General features: G+C 40.6%; 1 protein-coding gene across 5 annotated transcripts in view; it reads left to right on the top strand.

Annotated features, from left to right (window-relative positions):
- DIAPH2 (diaphanous related formin 2) overlaps window positions 1-25,263 on the top strand; it is an 838,844-nt gene that overhangs the window by 370,133 nt on the left and 443,448 nt on the right. For all 5 annotated transcript variants that reach the window (XM_075132420.1, XM_075132419.1, XM_075132418.1 and 2 more), the window contains one exon: window positions 6,432-6,671. In XM_075132420.1, coding sequence (XP_074988521.1) covers window positions 6,432-6,671 — 240 coding nt within the window. The remainder of the gene's footprint in view (window positions 1-6,431; window positions 6,672-25,263) is intronic.

The raw sequence follows: 25,263 nt of genomic DNA, 5'->3' as shown, positions 1-25,263 counted from the left end.
GGCTCTTTCTTTGATGGGTGGAAGAGAGAGGAGCACATTTAGAGTCTTTGGTATTTGTGTGTGACGATCACTTTTCTTCAGATGTGCACAAATTAGCACTTTCCTGCTGAAGTTTTTCATTTCCATTACACAAAGCTTCTTTCTCGTTTGATGGGTTATTTAGTTACAGGGGTATATGCAATGTAAGTGTTTGCTGTTACATTATAACAGGATACAGATAAGTGAAAACAATGCGTGTAAGTTTAAACACCAAATACATTCTTATACATATAACAATCATTTTGATCTGTTCTAATACACATGTGAATTGGCCTGGAGCTTTGGCGTGAGCTGGCATTTGGTCTGCCAGCATCGCACCCTAGAATGAGTGTTAAGGGGGACTGTAAAGGAGGTGGGTTGATTCTCTGCCATACCAGTTATAGGTGCCACAAACTCCTGCTCCCCATCCTCCCCGTTTCTGGTCCTGTAAGGAATACCTCCTTTAAAACCTTTACCAATCCATTTTATATGGTCACCATATCCCTTCCCTATGGAATACCTGGACATTCACCACAAGGAGCTGTCAGTAGTTAGCTGGGCTGGCTCCCCGCCCCCTTCTCCCTCCTAATATCTAGCAGTGGTCCCAGACACCTACTAATGCCATCTTTGATGTCTGCCAAAAACATGACAGCTCCAAGTCTGACAAATTATCCTACCTGAATAGTTCTGGTGCTGTGTCCACATGAGAAATTGCTGATGCCCCTCTGCTGCCTATTAAATATGTCCACCTCCCTTTTACATACTAACCAGTCTCATCCATCTGAGAGGCTTCACAGTTGCCCGCCACACCCTGCATTGCAACATGTCCGACCTAATAATTTTTACTCCTGGGGAAAAAAGTTCCAGGATCTGCCAGAAGTCCTCTTACTCCCCTACCATATTTATCTCAAGTGGTGTGTGTGTGTATGGTGACAGAATGAGAGAGATTTGGAAGAAATGCTCTTTGCCACCTCTCTAAGTGAGAGGTGGGCAAACTACGGCCGACGGGCCAGATTTGGCCCCTCAGGGCTTTGGATCCGGCCCGTGGGATTACCAGCCCCGTGCTGCTTCCGGAAGTGGCCAGCACCACGTCCCTGGCGGGGTGGAGGGGGAGGGGAGGGGGCAGAGGGCTCCACGCACTGCCCTTGCCTGTGGCTACCTCCCGCGAAGCTCCCATTGGCCGGGAACGGGGAACCATGGCCAATGGGAGCTTTGGGGGAGGCTTGACTCTAGGTACCTCCCCTGAAACTCCCATTGCTCGGGAACGGGAAATCACGGCCAATGATAGCTTCAGGGGAGGTACCCACAGGCAAGGACAGCACGCGGAGCCCTCTGCCCCCTCACCGCCATGGGCCGCAGGGACATGGTGCTGGCCACTTCCCGGAGCAGCACGGGGCCAGAGCAGGTAGGGAGCCACTCCCTCCCCGGAGCTGCTCCAGGTAAGCGGTGCTGGGCCAGAGCCCGAACCCCTCCTGCTTCCCGCCCTCCAACTCCCTGCCCTGAGCCCCATGCCTGCACCCCAACCAACCCCCTGCCCTGAGCCCCCTCCCACACTTCACACTCCCTGCATCACTGCCCTGGGCCCCCTCCCGCACTGTGCACCCCCTCTGGAATCTAACCCCCTTCCCTGAGGCCCCTCATACAGCCTGCATCCCCTTGCCACGAGCCCCTTCCTGCACACCGCACTCCCTCCCGCACCCCTACTCCTTGCCCCAGCCCTACATTCATGGCCCTGCAAGCAATTTCCCCACCCAGATGTGGCCCCTGGGCCAAAAAGTTTGCCCACCCCTGTTATAAATAGTGAAATGTAAAGAACATAATACATAAGCAAAAGCATCCCTAACTCTGTGGGGAAATAACTCTTTTGTAACTGCTCTCACTAAAGTCATCGTGACATATTTTAAATATAGTATAGATCAACTAAAGAAATGAGAATCTTTTGATGGTATTTTGGTAGACAACGACCTCATAACAAATAAATCCACAGCGTAATACAATATCATGATCAATGGTCCCACACTATTTTATGGAATGAATTATAAAAACAAAGAATTCAAGTCAGCTAAAATGCTGCAATGAATCATTCTTGACAAATGTTGCTCATTTCAATCAAACTCAAATCACTATAGTGCTGTTTTGTGATCTGTAGCTTTTAATCATTTTATCTTTGTATGCTATTATTCTTATACACCAAATAATACATACCTTCTAAACAAGGCCAGCTAGTGATATTAAGCAGTCTAGAGAGACTGCTTCCCTTAAGCACCTATATACCTACCTATGGATCATATGGGTGGGTCCTTGACTGTGGATTAGCTGGACCTTAGTTGCATAGTATAGAGCCCATCACAAGACCTGCTGGTAATTCCTTCCGATGATTCATCAAGTTCTCTGGCTCAGGGATAGCTCATCAGCCTTATGCAGTATTGTAGCTGTGTCATCAGACTCAGGCTACCAGGTAACTGAGGGATGACTCATCAGGTCTAAAGAGGATCTGAGGTAACTCCAGGTTCGGTAGGCTCAGAGGTATCACACAGTTATAAGAGAGAGTGGGAGGAATAGTTCAGAGGCTTTCTGTGTCAATGCTCCAAGATCCAGGCTTTCCATATCCACTTTAAGTAGCAACCAAACCTTCCTTTCAGGTGAAAGAATGTAGTGGAAAGTCACAGGTTTAAACTTTGAGTTTTATGAGGATGATGACTTTTTCTATGGACTATTCCACAGCAAGGATTTGGATCCTACTATAACTAACGTATATTAGTGGTAGCGATGTTGTAACCCTTATACCTTCTGGGTGTGGTGTTCTGCCTCATCTAGTGACATCGAGACCACTGAGAGAGTCATTAGTGAGTCTGCTCTGCAGCCTTAGCTGAAGTGGCTTTTAGCTCATGCAGTAGAGGCTCATGCTCTAAGCTCCAGAGTTCTCAGGTTCGATCCTGCCCGCTGAGGACCGGGGTCTGTTGGCATTACAATGTCATTGAGAACTTAACATTAGGAATTATAATATATTAATTAAATTCTGCCAATTATAAATTACCTAAAGTTCTTGCTAACCTCTCAGCAGATGCTTGTTGGATTACACTCAGAAGCATAACTCTTCCAATAACTTTTTTTTTTTTAAATCCTTACTATTACTACTCTGGATATTCTTGTTAGCCATATAAATGTCAAAAAAGCTCTTGGCCTCAATTTTGTGACAATTAATTCCACATGTAAATGTCTCTAATACAGAGGTCCCCAAGCTGTACAGCACTCCCCTCTAGGGGGTGTGGAGATACATCGGGGGAGGGCAGGGGGGCTTGGGCCAGTCCCATGTGGGAAGAGATGGAGTGCCACCCAGCCTCTCAATGCCCCAGCTCTGCTCCGGTCCCTCCCCCAGCTGCATCCCCAGCGTCTGGCCCTGTACTTGGCCCTGTCCCCAGCCTCAGTGTATCTCTTCTGCTGGCCCTGTACCATCCCCCAGCCTTTGCTGCTGGCTGCAGCTCCGTTCCCGGCCTGGGGTGGGAGTGTAGTCGCACTTGGCTGCTCTGCTTCCAGCCTCTGCCCCCTCACTCCCAGTCTTGTCCACCCTCAGTCGCAGTCCTGCTCCTGGCCCTGGCTCAGGGGAGGAGATGGAAGGAGGGCACAGACAGGCATGGGGGGGGAGGGGGCAGGCACAACCCTGAAAAGTTTGGGCACTGCTGCTCTAATATGTCTCACGTATTAAGAGATCTCTAAAAAGATTTGCAGTAACTCTCTCAATCAGTCAATAAAGTTATTTAAAACAACTTTTTTATGTGTTTTGCTATTTTAATCATCACAATTTACACTAATGTTTTAATAGTCCATTTGGAAGGTAAGAGGAAGTGTTAGATTATTTGTGATGGATAAGAAAGGCAAGGACATTTTTTGGCAGTGAGCCATAAATCTAGCAAAATTGATCGGGGGGACTAAGTTATTGAATCACTAACGAGTATATTCCTGAAGGTGTAGTGCGTGACTGATTCCTTCCTGATTAGCTGCAGTGTTTGGAGGTATTGTGAATGATTGCTTTGCAACATGAACAACTGTAGCTATTGAGAAATATCCAAAGTGTAAAGATCATGGTATCTTAGTTAACTGTTTTTTTAAAGAAATGCATCAAAAGGACAACAGGCTGAAATCCAAATGTTTAATTGTGTACCACTTGTATCCAAGTAGTTAGGGGAATAGAAAGAATGGAGCTAGTCTGTGTCCTGGCTGGATATTTCTCTGAAGTCTTTTTGCACAAATCTTAGCTCTTGCTTCAAGGGTCTCAAAGTACCAGAATTTTGTGTAACTCTCCTCAGGAGAGTAGGCAACATAATCTGAGGCCAGTTCAGAGGGAGTTATAGTTCATCATAGACTCAAGCAGAAAGCTCTGCCCCTTCCTCTGCCAGTTTTCATCATCATTTGCTGTGATACATTGATTATATAGCTCTTTCTGGAGCATTCTGTGGTGGGGGTAAGTTTGAAAGGTCCCAGCAAGAAGAGTAGCACCTATTAGATTCTGGGGCGAAATTATTCTTGGTAGTCACTCTTCGATAGTATCAGTGAGGCCTGAATTGTCATGCATAGTTAGTAACAACTATTAAGACCACAACTCAAGGTAGTATTGCCTACAGTTGTTAGGAGAAATGACAAGTAATCCATTTTAGATCTCAGTTTATTAAAAACAAACAAAAAATCCCAATCAAAACAACAAACAAACAAAAAAACCCACGTCATATGTTCACAAGATCTCAGATCTTGGCTCCAGGGAGAAGGCCAGCTTGTGCAACTGAGACCTCAACTGAGAGAAGCGATCAGGAAAAAAAAAAACACACACAAACTTGTGAATGTGATGGATATAGCTGTCCTTCAGCTAGTACAAAAATTATTTACAAATGAGCTGCTGTTCCATCACCGTTCGTCTTCCTCCATGATTAATTTACTTTTTTAACCTCTGTTGGTATACATTTTAGACGTTTGAGATTTAATCTAGGTAAGACAAGTTTATATGACTGTGCCTGATTGACCAGGGCAGACAGTTTCAGTAGAGTCTTATGGGGATTGATGAACATTTTGCAGAACTTTGTGTTTGGTTATTAGTCACATTATTGCTGCAGGAAGAAAGAGGGAGAAATTAATTTTCATCTGAAAACGCAGCTTAAGAGTAACCCAACCAAGCATTAATTTAAAAAAAAATATTAAGGGAATTTTACATTCACATTTGGAATTCTTTGCCCCAAGATTGAAGCCAAGAGCTTACTTTTTTTTAATCCTGTATTGGACATTTATGTGGCTAACAAGAATATCCAGAGTAGTTACAGTGAGGATTTTTTTTTTAAATAGTTTTTTAGAAGAGTTATGCTTTTGGGAATAAGCCAACATGTGAAAGTTGGGAGGTTCGCAAGAACTTTTCTTATTGCATGTTATTCCATAATCACCCTTTGCTGGGTGATTCTTGCATATTTTTCTGAACCATTTGGTATTGAGGTCAAGAACAGGATACTTCACTAAGCTAACCACTGGTCTGATGAAAGTATGGCAATATTTATGTTCAATTGGCATGCAAAATTATCTGAATCTAATGGGAATTTACTAGCTGCAGACTCTTTCTCAGTGTTTGCTGCACATTGTGTTTAAGTGGCTAAATGTTGGTTTTATGTACAGTGTTGGAGTTATTTTTATCACAGGAAATAGAACTAATGAGCACTATATAAATAGCTATTGGAAATATACAGTGTAAAACCAAACCTGATAACACAAGAAGCACTGTTGAAGAGAAATCTGTATGCAGTGCTTCAAAATGTATGCAGCACATAAAAGTGAGCTCATAAGACTTTATTATAACGTAATTACTTAACATGAACATTTTAAAAGGGATTTGAAATTTTTCATATACAATATTTCATCTGTGTTATAAAATGTAAGATAATTTTCTAGTGTTACTTTAAAATGTAACAAGTCCAAAAGTAAGAGGTAGTTTTAGAATGTTAAGCACCATAATAATAGGTAATTTCTTTGGAACTGTGAGGTCAGTGACAGAATGTTAGTGACAGAGTCTTATTTAATCTGTAGTTTTTAGCATTCCATGTATCTGGTTTTCATCTACTTCACCTTGAGGAAGTATTTTGGCAGAATGCACAATGCTGGTTGCCAATGATTTTTGCAATTTACCTAAATAAAACTCTCCAATTCTAGAAAATGTTTTATTAATATGAAATAGGTTGTTGCAATTGGTTAAACTGAAATTGACATTGTTCTGGGAAAAGCTCTTATATTTGGAGATACATATTACTTGAAACAATGAGAATGCAGTTGTACTGTATGACTTTATGTTGGAAAGAGACAATATTGTATATAAAATTGAGGTATGAAAAGCTTTTTGTTCTGTTTGTCTATATTCTCACTTAGCATTCTTCATCTTGCAGATGAGCTCAGTGAAAATGTTACGGCCTCGCCTCAATGGCATCCTTTTCAAGCTTATGTTTGAGGAACATGTAAACAACATCAGACCTGGCATGATGGCAGTAACGCTAGCCTGTGAGGAGTTGAAGAAGAGTGAGAGCTTTAATAGGTGGTTAGAGCTAGTGTTGTTGGTTGGAAACTACATGAATTCAGGCTCAAGAAATGCCCAATCGCTGGGGTTTAACATCAGCTTTCTTTGCAAGGTAAGGTTAAACTATAACAACTTTTATTATTTTATAAGTGCAGAGTTGGGGCCAGATTCTGTGCAATGCTGCTCTAAACAAACAACTGAGAGTGCACCACCATGTGAGAATCCCCAGCTGGTACTCAGCCAATGTAGCCAACTCAATATTACCCCATTTATGATAAAGGGTCTGTGTGCCCAAAGGCTGAAGGAAGGGATATTGCTGGAGATTTCCTGTCTTCTACTGATCCTTAATCAGTGTAACCACTCCTTGGAGGAAGTTACAAAATCATATACATTAGAACAGAGCTAAACCTGCTCTGATACTTACTAGAGGTTTCTCACAAGCTCCAGGTGCCCCAAAGATTTAGGTAAAACAAATGTATTGTATAGTTGATTGGGCTCAGAGATCACTCCAGAATGTTATCTACAAAGGCCTATGGGGTGGGAGGAATAAAAGCATGGTTGTTATCATCTGGGTATATCATATGTAACCAGTTCCCTGCCAGTCATAGATTTCAAGGCCAGAAAGGACTCTGTAGTATAGGCCATAGAATTTTCCCGAAATAATTCCTAATATTTTGGTTCAATTTCAGTTGTCAGGTTTATTGTGCCAGTGCTGGGTGATACTGCTGACCTGTGATACATTGGAGGTCAGGCCAGGGATATGTGTAGACCTGGGGGTACGCAGAGGTCTTTAAGGGGATACTCAAATCATCTAGATCATTGTTTCTCAACCTAGTGGTTGCAGCCCCGGGATCACAAGTGGAGGACCAGCATTGGGGGGTGGCAAGCAGGGCAATTGCCCAGGTCCCATGCCACCGGGGGCCTCGGAAAACTAAGTTACATGTCGCCTGGGGGTCGGGCTTCAGACAAAGCTCACAAGTGACAAACAGGCTCAAGTAGCACACTGAAATGTAAGTGCACTATTTATATTCCAATTGATTTATTTTATAATTCTATGGTAAAAATGAGAAAGTAAGCAATTTTTCAGTCCTAGTGTGCTGTGACACTTTTGCATTTTTATGTCTGATTTTTGTATGCAAGTAATTTTTAAGTGAGGTGAAATTTGGGGTACACAGGACAAATCAGACTCCTGAATGGGGTACAATAGTCTGGAAAGGTGGAGAACCACTGGGCTAGATGATCTGGGTGGTCCCTTCTGCCTTTAAACTCTGACTCTGTTTTAGAGAAAAATAGGCAGAAATATTAAATAGTTCCAGTGTAAAAAGGGAACATACATCAGTTGTCTTTGAGTGTACTGAAAAATATGTTTATGATTACAGATGGGTTCCTTATGCTTCAATCTGTAACCATCCTATATTTAACTAAGATTGTGTGACTGCAAAACTGCAGGCACAAAGAAACCTTCAAAAGCTATAGTTTTAATATAATTGAATTTGGTTATGTCCATAGTAAGTACATGCAAGACATAGCTAATCTGAATCACTTTGCAAGATCCAGTTTTATGTGGATTTTAAAACAGTGCAAAAATGGCAGATTATTAAATCACTGATAAATACGTGTTTTAAAACTGGTTAGCACTTAAATCTTGTATATGCACAGTCATGCAGATGGATGAAGTACGGATTAACCTGGTTTAACTAAGTACATAATGTACATTGCAGTAAATTTGGAACATGGGGAATTGGGCACAGGACTCCTGTTACTGTTACCAAGTGTTCCATGCCTAGTTTCCTTAGCACTGTTCTGATTTTTTTCCACTTTTTTGCAGTTCTGCTTCCTCCTCACCATCACACACACATAAGTAGAGGATGTAATACTTGTAACAATTAAGTTTGTTTGGTCTTCTCTGCAGTCCTTGGCTGACATTTGGCTTGTGCATGAAACTATGCTAGCTGTTGCATGCTTTGGCTGCAGCAGTTGAATGCTTTAACATGCATTGGAATGTGTGGCATTTTGCTTACATATGCGAAAACACTGTAATTGATTTTGGGGAGCAATGTAGCAGAAACTGTGTATACCCTAGGACATGCCAGGCAACACGTTGTGGCTCTTATTAAAAGGAGGGGTGTCATGATGCAGAAGAAAAGGATACAACTTTTGCATGACAGGGAGATGCAGAGTGGTTTAAGGGGTGTGGTGCTCATGCAACTGAGGTTGCTATCAATCAAGTCAACTGCTGCCTGTCTGAGCTTGTGAGGAAGCTGTTGTTTTTGAGGGTGTGTCCTACTCTTGTGGCGACTCTCATGAGAGGATAAGAGAAACTAATTTTGACCAGCCTAAATTCATCAGATTAGACGTCAACAATCAAAGTGGGGTGTGTGTGTGTGTGTAAAAGTAAATTGCTTTTCTTTCCACCTTATTTTTTGCCACCATCATGGTTGTCAAATTTCCCCCAGATCATAGGTGACTCTTGAGCTTTTGGAGGAAAATAATGTGGGGAAGGATTTGATGTAGGTGTTTTTATTCTACAGCTGTAATGGAACTGTCAACCCCCCCCCCCCCCCCCCCGATAATGTCTTTGGTCAATGCTGCTCCTTTAAAATATTTCCCTGCCTGATTGAGTGTCAATCAAGGAAGATTTCCTCTTCCATCTTGTCCTTGTTTTAGGATGACAGGTTCAAGCTCATTCTTAAGCAAACTCATATTATTTAAACCAGGGTCGATACCAAGGGTGAAGTACTTCCTTGAAACAGAGAGCAGCCTTCATAATTGCACAGGCAGGTAGGCCTGCAGGGCTTCAGTGTGCATGCAGATATGGTAAGGAGAGGATCCTTAGTTAATATTTAACAGGGATGACGGGCATTCTTCCGGTAGGCGTTCTTGTTCTAGTGACTTACAGTACTACCTAACAGTGCAAACTGGGGATATAAATATAAACAAGCAACCTCAAGTCTTGAGAACAGTTTATTTGCCAAAGTCTGGATAATCCCAAAGTATGACTTTATCAGATTGTTTTAAAATTAAAAGCTTTCAGTTCTGAACCCTCCCTCACCGCCCCCCCTCCAAAAAAAACCCCCACCAAATTAAAACAGGAATAATTTAAACTTGATTATTTTTTTAAAGCGTGGCAAACATTTTGTTTTTTTTCTTTTGTGTGTTATGCTAATTTAGACATCCAGTGTGTCTAGATATGAAGTTGTTAATCTTTTACCATATATTTTTTTGGTTAAAATCTTTTCTCCTGTACTGAACCTTGCTTATTTATGTAAATTGACTCCTTTGGAATAAAGGGAATAAATAACCTGTACAAAAATTAAAAGGGTGAACATTAATCTCACGGAAGACTTTTATAGCAACTTCATATGTTTTGGTGATAGCCTTTCTGTCATCTACCTCTCAAATAAAAGTTTTGCCACACAACACTGATCTGACATCTTTCACTAGAGGTAGACTCAAAGGATTTAGCACAAAGATTTTGCCAACTTCAGATAAAATAAAAACAATCTGCTGGGAAATACTATCATGTAGTAATAGCAGTTTTAAAGAGAAAGAGAGAGAGAGAGAAGACTGAAGGTTTTTAAATCAAATACTGCTTTCACTTTTCAGTAGAATTTTCATCTAGTCGGAAATTCATGCTTTAAGCAGGAAACGACTTGTCCTTAATATGTGAGGAAGACTATGCATGCATAGTATTCCTGCACAATGTAGATACAGGAAGGTAATTCTTAGAGTTCAGGTAATATGTTTATGGATTAGCTGTCAGCATAAATCTCTCCGATGCTGACATAGTACATGTAAATTGACTAATGTTGTAAATTGTATTCTGCTGAATTAAATAACTGTTGAAGCATAGCTAATTACGGTTGCAGCTAAATTCCAGTTACTATATCTGAGGTATAATTGCTTCTTTTTAGTTGGACTGTTCCATACTAAACTTTTTTTTTTAAGGACTGCTATTTCCATTTAAATTATTTTAAAACTAATTTTCTCTTTGGTAGATTTGGAAAGAAAGTAATAAACTGTTCTGTGTAATAATCTAGGTTGTAATAAGGTGTTTACTTTGGTTGTGGTTGCAGAATATATCAAATGTCCTTTGTTATCGGTTGATGTCAAAAATTAAACTAGTTACCATACACAATCATTGGAATAAAAATCCAAGAGATGGCTAAACCAAAAATGTTAATTATACCAAAGGTGTCATTAATGCATATCTAGAAGTATTACTTTCACCGTAGAATATTAATTGAGAGCAGTACATTTTCGCTATGTGATACACCAAACTAGCATGTGCTTAACTGAAAGAAAATTAATGGAAGTGAAGATGAGTTTTCTGATAGAGTGCCCTATGGATGTCTGTTAGTTATTATAGAAACAACAGATAGTGATGCTAGCGATAAGGGTCATTGTGCCATTTCCATTGTAGACCCCTTTTTTCAGCAGTTTACATCTTGGCCATTCTAATTTACATTGGATAAAAAGAAAATCATACAGTAGTCAGACAAAAAGTATTTTTCCTTGTAAAATATCATTGAATTGTGTTGTTTTTAGTAACTTTTTGATTCCTTAAGATATTTTTTGGCTGAAACTTTTGTTACTTGTACTTTAGTAATCCTCAGATACTTGATTCTTAGTATTAACTCTGTCTCATTTACTTCCTTTTAAAAATGAGATATTTATGTTTGAGAAATGACTTTCTGCAGTACTTTAACTTCATAATTTTGTTTTGTTCCCTAGGTAACTTTGTTTTATTGCAAGTTATTAACAGTAATAATGGCTACACGTTGTTTGCTAAGAATCCAGTTTCTGGTAGATAACAATGAAAGTCTCCTATTCAATTTGTACCTAAATTTCACTGATACTGTATCGGTTGATATGGAGGGATTATAAACACAATACAATATTAGTGGATTTTACTTCCCTCTCGGCCACCCCGCCCCCACCCCCGGTGCTCGTTTGTAACAGAAGTACTCTTTATCCATAGTGGTTCATGACACAAACTATGCTGCTTTGCCCTCATGGTGCATCTAAGACCTCTTCTGGGGCGGCTTCTCTGAGAGTTTACAGAATACTTCAGTCTTCACGCCCACTGTGTCCTTAATCTTCATTTTGATTTTGGCAACCTTTGGGCCAGTTGTTTCTTACCACTTCATTGTGTATAATACATTTGCATTTCTGTTGTAATGGCTCCGAAGCGATTTAAGAAATTGAACAATGTCAGCTGGTGACTTTTTCTTTTATAAAAACACATTAAATATGATACCTGGCTTTAAATGTAAAATTTAGTTTATCAACCTTATTACAACAGTCCAGGCAAGTTTGTGTTTTAAGGTTACCAGCCAATATTTGTCTCATGTTGAAATGTAGTTAATTACAACTCAAGACCCCTACAATTCCTAAGCAAAATGGGTATATGTTGGAAGTATTTGATTTGTTCAGTGTGTGTGATGCTTGACCTTCATTTTAAATGTTATTTTATTCCAGTTAATAGAATCTTCTTATTCCTAAGACATTCAATAATTCACTGTACTATTAGAAGAATGTTTCACAAATGAAATACTTCACTTGTCCTTTGATTTTACATTTGAATTTATTAGTTTCATCTGACTTTGTTTTTTCTCCCTATTTCTTGTTTTTATTGTTATGGAAAAGCACAACACAGGTCAACTAATATCAGTAATCAGTAATCACAAGTTATTCTATTGGCCAGTATTATGTTGCCTTCAGTTTTGTTTCATGCCATCCAGAGTTATACAGAAGCCAGCAATTCCATAGAAAGCAACTTAAATATGTGAAATACAGAAGCCAGCAATTCCATAGAAAGCAACTTAAATATGTGAAATATCTTATGTCACTATGATTTGCTTGGATTCCTTGAGCGTGCTGGTACTTTCCTCCTTTGAGAACTCCAGGGGAATCTTTCTCTTTACAAGGAACTTGACCATCTTTCACTTTCCGAGTTTCATTGGAGGAAACTGTTAGTCTTTTTTTCAGTTGGGTAGAGTGCACATATTATATAATGAGTAAGTTTTAAACTTTATACCTGTTCCATGTAGTTAGTTTTTCAAAAACACCCTTTTTTAAAAATGGCGGATGATCATCAATGGTGAGAGTCACAATCTGTACGTGGCATTTGCATGAGCTCTGTTGCAGGGTTAGATTAGAAGTAGGCTGTGATAATTTACAGCCAATGTAAGAAACACATTTCTTCCATTATTAATTTTTTAAGCACTGCAAGCTGGAAAACTGACAACTTTCACCAGCTTTAAAATAAATAAATACAGAAATGAATATGCTTTTTTTACATTTGTTTTCTCAGAGCCTATTTACTTTTGTTTAGGTATGATAGCATCACACATCAAGATTTAATTATAAATCTCAGTTTATAGTGTAATATATTTTCTATAGAACAATGCTTTATTAATTTGATCGCCTTTTGGCTATTAGATTTACTTACACACGCACAAACACACGTTATTAAAATAAATGTTGAGGAAAGAAAGATAACCAGGCAATACTCACAGTAAGTTTGATTTCTTCCCTTTGAAAAATTTCTCTTTAAAATAATGGAATTTTCACTCTGGGTTTGGGGGGGAAGCTATAAAATACTGAGAAAGAGGCCCATTTGCTAGCGAATCTATTCAATGTGTGTGTGTATATAAAAACTGACATGGGTGAGCTACTTCCTATAAAGAGCTATCAATGTAGTGAATGGAGAAGGGGAAGGGTGGGAGGGGACAAAGCCCCTTGTTCCAGCTAGGGGGAAGCATCCACCTGCTGAGAGATGGGCAGTGAATTAGAGTTTTGGCTGTTACCAGTTTCCTGAATAGGGTACTGGTGCCACAAAGTTTGTTTGCATCATACGGATTAATTGTTTTATTAGTCACTACGAAGGCTACGCTGGGGAGAGTTTATTTTTAGTACAAATGCAGATATACCCATTTTCATATGAAGGGATACATTTTGACTCTTGGTTTAACTGGACTTCTGTGTTAGTTCCCGTCATTTGAAAGGCGGCCATATAGCGACTGTGCTTTAGGTGCATTTTATTTCCTTTTTTGGTTTATGGATTATACCAAAATAAAAAGTTACATGAACTGTGTCTGCATTACATAAATATACAGTAGATGTAGACATATATTGTCCTAAACAAGAAAAAAGATGTAAAGAAACCTTCCTTTTTTGGTAAAACCACTGATGGGAAGTGACGAGTCTCAGGTTTGCAAGAAAAGAACAAATGTTGATGAGTCCCCATATATCATACGTGGCAATAAATAATTTCAACATTGGAACAGACAAAGAAGAAAAATATGGTTTATGGTCTAGCTGTAAGCTTTACTTGGTTCACCACAAAGGCTCTTTCCATAGAGAATTTGAGATCAAATTAACCCAGCTGGTTTAGTATTCTGTGGTCTCGTGTATTCATTTTCTCAGTCTAATCTATGCCTGATTTTATGATTCTCAAAGTATGGGAAAGCTGACAAGATAAAGAACATTTTGTGTATATAATTAGTCACTTAGAAAACAGGTTTTTTTTATTCTCTAAGAGCTCTCATCTGGAGAGACTTTCGCCTTTTGTGAATGGAATTTAGAAAGAATCTAATGGTGTGACCTTTCCACTTAGTTTTTATACTATATTTTCCCCCAATATAGAGATGTTGCCAGTGGGTCAGCCTTCAGATCTGACAAAAGGCAATGGGCACAAATACAAAAGCAAGTGGGAAGTATAGGAAAGCAGGAGGAACCAGGCAAGCATATTAAGTTGAAAATGTAGACTATGTTTAAAAGTTATGAATGTCTTAATGGTTGGACAGTAATTCAAGCCATCACTTACTAGATAAGCCTCCACACATGGTAAGAGAGTCTGAAGTTAATTGCCTTAGAAAAAATAAAATGTTTTAAAATTTATTCAGCATATTTCTTTAACTATGTGGAAAATTTACCAGACTTACAAAGGGGAGTTAGGTGTCCAATTTCTATTGAAAATCATTGTTGTTTGAGAACCTAACTCTCATTTGTGGTTTGGAAAAATAGTCTGGCAAGTGTGTTAAGTCATGAAGAGAAGAGATGTAGAAGATAGAAGTATAGTGGTTTGGATTGCTTCAGCTGTATATTTCTGCTATTTCCAACTGTGTATGTGTAATCTTTGCCATAGGTTTCTAGACCTTCAAACTGTAGGTTTTATATTCAAACTACAATATTATTTTAAGATGCGTTCCAAAATGGTTATGTGTATGTGGGCTCAATTGTAGCACCATTTTCAGTTAGGTTTTTAATGGACTACAGGATTTTTGCCAGAAAAGTTTTTCTCTTTCTGAGTTCCTACAGATACTTCATTTGATAGTGAATGTCTCTGGCATGTCTTATTGTCTATTGATTGCACAAATATTCTTTTCAGATATTGGCAAGCAATGGAGCTTTTCTTTTTGGTCCACAGTTTGATGATATGCAGTAGAACAAGAGACATTGCAAACAGCGGCAATGTTGTAGGGATTGAGAGTTGGAGTCATTACACTTTTTTTTTAAAATTGTGGCATGTGTTATGTGTAGTAAATTGTGGTATGTGTTCAACCGAGTTAGATGGAAGGTTTATACAGAATGCTAAACAAACATTAAGAGCTTGGTTTCTTTAAGTTGACACAAGTGAAAATCAGGTTTATCGTCACTGAAGTTATGCAGGTACAAAACTCTGTGACTTGTTGAATTTCATGAAGTAGTTACATAATTGAAATGTATATGTCTGTACAAAGTTCCTTAGATCCCACCTGCAGGTTTCTGAAGGATGGGTTCTCAGAACTTTCTTCCATAAATGTTTTGCATATATTCCATTAGTCTTACCACTTGATTTTATTGGAAAAAAATCATCGATGTTGTGTGTGTGTGTGTGTAAATATTCAAAGTAATAGTACGGATTTTAAATTTAAACATTCAGCATGAAGAAACCATACATTTAGAGGTTAGAATATTAAATAGGAGCAGGTTAAATCATGGATAAGAATCTGTGATGTATTACCTAAATGGATATGATTTAGGGAAAGTTAACTGATTTCTCTGTAAGTCTGCTGAGGAAGTTGGATAACTTAGTTAAGTGGGACTTCATGTCTCTATATTGAATAAAGACTAAAAAAAACAACTTTAGATTTGTCTGTCAGTCTGTTAAACAGCTGTAAATATAGAACAATGCAGTTTGTGTTTTTGTAAAGTACATATATGTGATGGGCCAAAATTTCTGTGACTGTATGGACAAATGCATAACTCTCAGTAGGACATAACATACAGATGTATAAAAGAACATTTAGCTTAATGCTGGATAATGACTGGGTATCGTATTTAATAGACAAATCTTCCAATAAAACATCATTCTTCTTCGAGAGCTGTCCCTGTGGGTGCTCCACTCTAGGTGTTGGTGCGTCCCTGTGCCTTCGCTCAGAGATTTTTACAGTAGTACTCGTACAGGTCGCGCATGTGCAGAGCTCGCCTCTCCCCCCCCCCCAACACACACACACACACGCTCTCTGAGTGTACCTTCATAGTATGCGTGCACGACCGGTCTCCTCAGTTCCTTCTCTGCCGTCCCTGGCCTGAGACGGAACTCAGAAGACTCGTTAGAAAACTTTTTCTCCCTTGTTACTCTTACCCTTTTAGATAGTTACTAGTGTTAGTTATCACTAACTAGTGTTAGTTATTAGTTACCACTAGTGTTAGTTATTAGTGTTACCAGTAGTGGGTGTTAGTTTCTCTCTCAAAAATTCTCTTAGTTCCTGTCAGTGCACCCACTTCGGACATGCCTGGCTCCCCAGGCTTTAAGCGCTGCTCTAATTGTAAGGATGCCATCCTTCTATCTGATGGCCATTCAAAATGCATAAAATGTTTGGGGGAGTCCCACTTCCCCCCAAAATGTGCCCACTGCAGCAAACTTAAGTTTAGGGCACGAAAGGACAGGGAGTTGAGGCTAAAGCTGCTACTGTTGCAAAAATCCTTACGGTCAGCTTCAGACCCAGGTGCTGATTCCGGCTCTGCTCCACACCACAGCCCCCCGCCTCTAAGAAGACTAAGAAAACTTCAAAAAAAAAATCACCTTCTGTCACCCGCAAAGCAAACTTCGCGGGAGAAGGCTTCTTCCGGCAGGTCTACCACCTCCCTCCCAGCGATCCCCCGGCTGAGCACTTTTGACGCACCAGGCTCTGGCGCTGTGCGAAACCTGCCTGCGGCTGCGGGGGTAGTGCGAAGCTCCGGTGCCGAGGCTTCAGGCTTCCAGTTGCCTGCCTCTCAGTTGGCACCTTTCGGCACCATGATGGAAGTGGTGCCGACACATGCAGATGTGGCTCCTCCCCCCTCTCCACCCTGCAGGCTATCACCGCTGCACCGACACCCGCTGAGCTGGCCGTCAGCGAAACAACTTTAAAGACATCGGTGCAGAGGAACTTTTCGTTGCAGCAGATTCCTCTCGCACAGCCCTCACCTCACAGAGAGGCTTCAGCACCCCAATGTACTAGTCAAATGACCTGCTTTTGTCACCCATTTTGCAGTCACCCTTACTGAATGTCTGCTTCTCGCCAAATGCTCAGCCAGGGTCTGAACAGCCTTCCTCCAGTGAGGAGGAAGCTGGTTTCCAGGAGCATTTTTCACCATACGAAGTCTCTCATCCTCAGACCCCAATTAATAGAGGTCCTAGAAACAGCACCTCTTCCTACTCTCAGGATCCTGCCCCATGGTGTGTAAACCTGTGGATGGCCACCACAGTGGCAATATTGGGCCCCGTGGGCATCCTGTCCTCGAGACCACACTCACTATGCCACCTCAACCAAGCCCAACACCAGCCTGGCACCACAAGCTCACAAACCTGCCACTGATGCCAGTCACCAGACAGCACCATCACAAGTGCAGAATCAGGCACGACCTGTCTCTAACCCAGCAGACCCAGTTATGCCTGACGAAGCTCTGCTTCCTCCTCCCCCCATCATCTTTAGATGACTTCAAAATTTCAAGACCTTTTCAAAAGAGTGGCCAGTGAATTAAGAAAAGGAGTACTTGTGGCACCTTAGAGACTAACCAATTTATTTGAGCATAAGCTTTCACTTTGAAGTGAGCTGTAGCTCACGAAAGCTTATGCTCAAATAAATTGGTTAGTCTCTAAGGTGCCACAAGTACTCCTTTTCTTTTTGCGAATACAGACTAACACGGCTGTTACTCTGAAACCAGTGAATTAAGAATTAATCTGGAGGAGGTTCCTGAACAGCAGCATGAGTTAACGGACATCCTGCGGCTGCCGCCTTCTTCTAGAATTGCATTGCCGATCAACCCAGCCCTTCTGGAACCTACCAAAGCCATCTGGCAGACTCCTGCTGCAAGCTTTACCTACCTGCAAATGAGCGGACCGCAAGTACTTCATCCCTTCCAAGGGCTCTGAATTTCTTTTCACTCATCCAGCACCTAATTCGCTGGTAGTTGATGCAGTCAACCAAAAGTACGAGCACCGGTATCTCCTCTCCACCCCAGCCGATAAAGAGAGGAAGCTTTTAGATCTGCTTGGACATAAAATATACGTATCTTCCACCCTACAATTTCGAATTGCTAATTATACGGCCATTGTGGCAAAATATGATCACAAAAATTACAACAAAATGGTTACCCTCGCCACCATAATCCCAGTGCTGGAGCAGGGCAATTGGTTTTTAGCCCTTGACCTACAGGGCACCTATTTTCATGTGACAATACATCCAGCCCACAGACGCTTCCTTCGTTTCACCCTCGGCTCGACACATTTTCAATACAGGGTACTATCCTTCTGCCTACCCACTGCCCCTCGTGTTTTTCCAAGCTCCTGGATGTAGTTACTGACCACCTCAGGAAGCAAGGAGTCATAATATTTCCTTACCTAGATGACTGCTTCCTCAAAGCCTCAATGCTCGACGAAGTGCTTCGATTCATGCAACTCACCGTTGATTGTTTCCTATCCCTCGGCCTATAAATAAACAATGACAAATCCACATGAATTCCTACCCAGCACCTGGAGTTCATTGGAGCACACCTCGATTCCCGGATGGGAATAGCATCTCTCCTGTCCAATCGCTTCAACACCATAAAGCAGCTGGCAACAGAACTTCTCAACAGTCCTAAAGTCACCACTCGAGACTGTTTACGAGTACTATGTCACATGGCCCTGTGCATTTTCGTAGTCCAAAACGCAGAACTCTACATGAGGTGCTTCCAAGCTTGGTTGGCCATAGTTTACAGACCCAATGTGCATGCACTAAACAAACCCCTATCCATACCTTTCTGAGTCAAAGACTGTCTCCTATGGTGGACAGTTCCCTCCAACCTCTGCTCTGGAGTCCCCTTTCTCCAGGAGGCTCCATCCATCATAATGACTACCGACGCATCCCTCACAGGGTGGGGTACTCACATGTTACATTTCGCAACCCAGGGGCTATGGACTCCAGTGGAAACCTCCCTGCACATAAACATTCTGTAACTTTGAGCTATGAGCAATGCCTGCCCCTTCCTCCCGTTAATCTGGAACCAATGTACGGATAATGACAGACATCATCGTTTGCAAGTTCTATGTAAACAGACAGGGAGGAGCTCGCTCTCATTTGCTTTGCACAGAAGCTATGAAACTCTGGAACTGGTGCCTTATGAACAATATCTGGATATCAGCCGCCTACCTTCCCAGGGCTATGAATACCACAAAGGATGAATTAAGCAGATGCTTTCCCTTGGACCATGAATGGGAGATAAATGAAACGATCATCACCAACGTATTCCGCATTTGGGGCTACCCAACCATAGACCTCTTTGCAGCTGCGAAAAACACGAAATGCCCTGAATTTTGATCCAGAGCAGGACTGGGTAAACACTCCCTGGGAGATGCATTTATGATCCGTGGCTCCGGAACTTACTCTATGCTTTTCCCCCGGTCCCGATTCTCCACAGAGTTCTGACAAAAATACAAACAGATTGTGCCCTGATTGTCCCAGGGTAGCCCAGACAGCCGCGTTCCCATTCCTCACCAGGATGTCAACTCGACCTCCAATCTCATAGCATCTCATCCGAACCTCCTAACGCAGCAACATGGCCGATTTCTCCACCCCAATCTGTCCATGCTTCACCTCAAAGCTTGGTTCCTACATGGTTCTCCCAAAACAAACTAGCATGCTCTGACAAAGTTCAAAGAGTGCTCCTCTATAGCAGAACACAATCTACTCACACCACCTATCTCTGAAAGTGAAAGCGATTCACACAATGGTGCTCAACTAAACAACATCCTCCTAGTTCTGCACCTCTTTCGCTCATACTTGACTACCTATTAGACCTCAAGCAATCGGGCCTTTCTTTCAGCTCCATCAAAGTCCACCTAGCTGCTATTACAACTTTTCATGACAAGATGGAAGATACCTCTGTTTTTGCTCATCCAATCACCAAGTGTTTTCTCAGCGGGCTCCAATCCCTATACCCGGACATTAAACCTCCGACCCCTCCGTGGGACCTTCACTTAGTATTATCTTGCTTAACTCAACAACCATTCGAACCCCTAGCTACTTGCTCCCTCTTACACCTTTCTTTGAAAACAGCATTCTTAGTGGCAATCACTTTTGCCAGTCGGGCAGGAGAAATAGCAGCTCTCATGGCAGACCCACTGTATACCCTATTTTTTAAGGACAAAGTTACCCTTCAATTACACCCCAAATTTCTTCCAAAGATGCATTCGTCACTCCGTATCAACAAGCTGAAACACCTACCAACTTTTTTCCTAAACCACATGCAAACTCTTTTGAATCCACAATGCATACGTTAGATGTACGCAGGACTTTGTCCTTGTATTTGGATAGAACCAAGCCCTTTAGGAACTCTTCTAGACTCTTTGTCTCCATTACGGAGTGATCCAGAGGGACACCTGTTTCGACCCAGAGACTTTCAAAATGGATTTCTGACTGCATCCGATTCCGTTACGCCTCCAGCAGACATCAGAACTCACTCCACTAGATTAGTGGCTACCTCTGTGGCTTTTCTACGCAAAGTTTTCCTGACTGACATCTGTAAAGCAGCCACTTGGTCTTCTGAACACACTTTTGTTAAGCACTATGCCCTTACTCAGGGCCCCCTCTCGGATACATGATTAGGCAGAGCTGTTTTATCTACTGCATTTCCACCCAATCGGAAGTCCCTACCTCCTTGAGATACACCCCTTTTAAGTCACCTAGAGTGGAGCACGCACAGGGACAGCTCTCGAAGAAGAAGAGGAGGTTACTCACCCTGTGCAGTAACTGATAGTCTTGGAGGCCAGTATCCCTGTGGGTGCTCCACTACCCACCCTCTCCCCTCTACTTTGGAGTTGGGGTAGCCTTCATTGTAGAGAAGGAACTGAGGAGACCAGTCGCGTATGCGTACTATTAAGGTATGCTCAGAGTGGGGGGGCAAGCTCTGTGCATGCATGACTGGTACGAGTACTGCTGTAAAAATATCCGAGCGAAGGCGCAAGGATGCACCAACACCAGGAGTGGAGCACCCACAGGGACACTCATCTCGAAGAACGTCAGTTACTGCAGAGGTTGAGTAACCTCCTCCTATGCATTCTTAAGTATACATTCTTAACATAAATTAATATTCAGGTGTAGTACTTATCAGTTGTTGGACTTTTGTTCAACAGTAATACGAAGATTTAGAAAAACTGCAAAAAAAAGGCCTCCAAGAGGAAGACATCTTCCTACTATAAATTACATTTTGTTGAATTAGAGTCAGTCCCAGTCATGGAGAATCCGGAAAAGCGTTTTTGATGACAGATTTAGAAGTAAACCCAGAAAACCATGTATTAAACCTGTCTGGTCGTAGCTACAAAGCTAATGTCTTTATGGTAATTACAAATCCTTAAAAATACATTATCTTTCTGGATGTTATATTGCAATGTGTGGTGTTATTGAAGAAAGCAATGATTTGTAAACAACCCTTGGCAGAGAGCACAGAACTTAATTTTGTTTAAATAAAGGAGACCAGCATTAGAATGCATGTGCTGTAGCAAGACTGGCAAGCAATAGTAGCTGTTTTGATCTATGCACTGGAGTGTTCATGATTGCTTAAGTATTAACTGTTCTGTGGATATACAAATATGATAAAGAAAGAAGCAACGACTAGAGAAAAAAAGATAATGCACTAGGATAACTAAAGGTGAAACTTCTGAATATGTTGGTGGGTTTGACAATTTTGCACCAATAAACCAAGGACTACTCTTTACCATGTTGCAATAAATATTAACTTTTTGCTATGCCAAGAAGATACTTAGGGTTGTGTGACGTTGCCATGGTAAAAATCTGTTTCATTGAAGGGGGGGAAGAGGGGGGAAGGAGGGTTATTTTTAGGCTTGCAGAAAGTTCAGGTTCTGTTTTTGTTCTGCTCTGAATCAGTGGAGTGAGGTACAGCAGGAATCATTTCATCTGTAACAGAGCTTTCTTAGTCAATGCTTCCTTCACCTCAGCTGCTTACTGTGTTCACTTTATATGGCAGATGTTAATTATTACATTTTTGTATGTTATAAATGATTCAAAGCCACAGTGTTTGTATCCAGCTCCAGAACACCTCTTAAGTTTGGGCCAAAACTATACTGTACATATAAATAGCTATAAAACATACTAGTAAACATTTAAGGTAGGATTTTCAAAATTGCCTAAATGATTTAGGAGTATAAATCTTGTAAATCAGTGGGACCTGTGTTTGTAATTCATAAGTGGATTGAAACCCCCACCCTGAGAAAATGCTAATTTTTATCAATAAACACATAGTGCATGTACTTTATAGAGGGGTCTTGAATTTTAATATTTTTAAGACTATTTTGTGAGATTAAAAACACATTCTCACACCTCCAAAGGAACGATGTCTCTGCTTTCTGAACCAATCCTCAGAAAATGGGGGTTTATTGACCTCTTGCGTCAACTACATTTGAGAGCTCTACTTCTAGGGTCAAAGTGAAGGAAACAGCCGCCGATACTCTCCACTACCTGCCCATTCCCATACCATGTCCCTGCTCTCATCATTTCACATCTGTTCCTCAATTTTCTTCCACTTTTAGTCTGTATGCTTTTCTGTTTTTTATCTTCTCTCCCCTCTTCCACTTATCTGTTCCCTTCCGCCTTTCCTTTCCCCTCTGTTCTTCTCTTCCCCTCATTCTGTTTTTTTATCTACCTTGTGAACTTACAGCTTCCCACCCTGCAAAATTTGAGGTGTGTAAGAGCTTCCTGGATATCTTTCCAGACTGTTGCATCTTGCAATACCTCTAATTATTGCTACACTTTTTGGTATGCCTGATATAACACATCTGGCAGAGCTGGGGACAAGTGTTGGAGTGGTAGCGTTGGTGATGTTGGAACACGATGAATAAAACTTCCCAGCACGTGATTAAGACCTCTTTTTGTTGAAGGGTAGGGGAAAGATAGACTTTGAGTAGTGTAGTCTCTTTAGAACTAAGTATTAGAGGGCCTCGTTACAGCTTTGGTACCAAACAACTTTGTGGTATGCGGTGGTATAAAAACAAATATATATGTGTATGTGTGTGTGTATGTATATGGGGTGGGGGGTGAGAGGGAAACTGTTAAATTAGGGCAAGACTGTGGTCCCCCTTAGTCAAATTGGTGAGCAGTTACTCTCAATGAATGCCATTGACATTGATCACTGATGTGAGTAAAGAGTTCATAATTTGGTCCCCCCTTAAGTAATAAGCCTGCTTTGTGCACTACATAAAGCATTAATTTGCATTTTATACCAAGTTTCTGAATCTCTCATATTGGTTTTGTTCACACTATAATTAGATTTCTCTTAGTTTGTTTTTTTTTCCCCCTAGAAAACTGCAGGAAAGTTTAGCATTTTCTTATCTCTCTCTTTACAAGAAAGCAAAATTGTTTTCTTTGAATACTTAAACATTTTAAATGGGAAATCTCATTCTGTTACTACTTTAAGTTTTTCAGTGCAATTTACACATTTCTGCGTATAAAGACGTACTTAATTGGCAGTTTTGTACTTAATATGTTACCTAAAGATGTCAAATGTATTTTTTTCCTGTCTGCACTATGTATTTTTGTTGAATGCAAACTGAAAAGCACGAGTGACAAGTTAGTTCTGCCAGAGCAATTATGCAGTATTTAAAACCATTCTGAAACTTGACTTATTGTATATTTATTCATACTGCAAATGCAGAAATATAATGTGCAAAGTACAGTATCTATTCTAGTTTTAAAAAACATCTGACAAAATATCTTAAGGCCACTGGACAGACATGTATTTTATAACTGCACTGTGGTATCTTAGGAATTAGAGATAAAAAGAATCCATGTGGTCATCTAGAGTCCTTCACAGTGCAGAATTGTTTCTTAAAGTACGTTTCTTCATAATAACTTGTCTAGCACACTTCTAGTTGACTGAACCCATGGGACTTCCACCACTGTCCTTGCAAGAACATTTTTACCATTTAATGTAAAGAGTACCTACTGTTTCAAATCAGTTATAGATAGATACCTACAAAGAATAAGGGGAAAATTGTGTGTGTGTGTATATATATATATATATATATATATGCACACATATGCATACTATGCTTAGATGAACAATACAGATGGTTTGTCTTTTCTTTTTGTTTTTCAAATCAGATGGCAACTATTGCGTAGTCTTACTTGGTATAATCATGGAGCTGATAATGACATATTTCAGTTTATGGAATATTATTAAAACTTCTGTATGTAGTTTGTTGTGTCTTAAAGAAGGTTGATCTTAAAATCTGACCATTTGTGTACAATACTATTATGAAAGCTCAGTAATCCTTTATCGTAAATGTTGTTGATCTTTACAGTGGGGTCTATTATAATCTTCTGGATTTGCACGGTATTGTGCTAGGCTTGAGCGTAGAGCTGCTCCATTATAGGGATTTTTTTGTGATTGAGTTAGATTTAACAAATAGGGAGGAATTAACATTGCCTGTTATAACTTTCATTGCCCTTTTAAGAGATGAAAGTGTTAAAAAAATAATTAAATAAAACACATTGACAAAACCTATTACACTGTGAAATAACAGATAAGGAGTTTGTCTAAGAAGGAACAGATGCTAGGAATTAAGGAGCTAGGAGGGGTTGGGATCAGACAAAATAGTATATACAGAAGAAGAGATCTGGGAACTGGCATGCAGGTAGTTAGCACATTTGAGTTGCAGGGCAGACAAATTCCATACAGAGTGAGAAGGGGGAGGAGTGAACTGTTTACTATTGGTTTAAACCAGAAGTGAGACAAATGATTCTGCAACTGGAAGTACTGCAGTACACCTGAGAGGTGCAATATTTTAGGAGTAGATTTCTTCTGTCATCCCCAGTCTGCAGTGCATGAGTAGATTTGGGCAGTGTAAAAGCTGTGTGAGTGTTTAAAGTGGGGGTGGAGTTCTGAGAGACAGAACAAAGGCCCAGCAGTTGGAAAGACAGGATAAAGCAGAGATGTCTTGTGTGGACTGCTCTTATAGGCTACTTGGAGAGAGATGAGATGGAGGATTCAAATGGAGAGGCCAAAGCAGCCAGCAGAGATGGTGTACTTCTGAGCTTTTATTTTGAACAACTGATTTCTGATTCTTCTAGCCAGATAACCCTTCCCTATTATCTGAGAAACTTCCACAGAACTTCACAAAGCAAAATAAGTATAAATCAACACTCCTCCACTGAAGATTACTTTAAGACTTACCC

The sequence above is a fragment of the Caretta caretta genome, chromosome 9, assembly GCF_965140235.1.
Source record: "Caretta caretta isolate rCarCar2 chromosome 9, rCarCar1.hap1, whole genome shotgun sequence".
NCBI classification, from domain to species: Eukaryota; Metazoa; Chordata; order Testudines; family Cheloniidae; genus Caretta; species Caretta caretta.
Note: the sequence above shows the minus strand (reverse complement) of the source record. Positions and strands in the feature narration are given on the sequence as shown.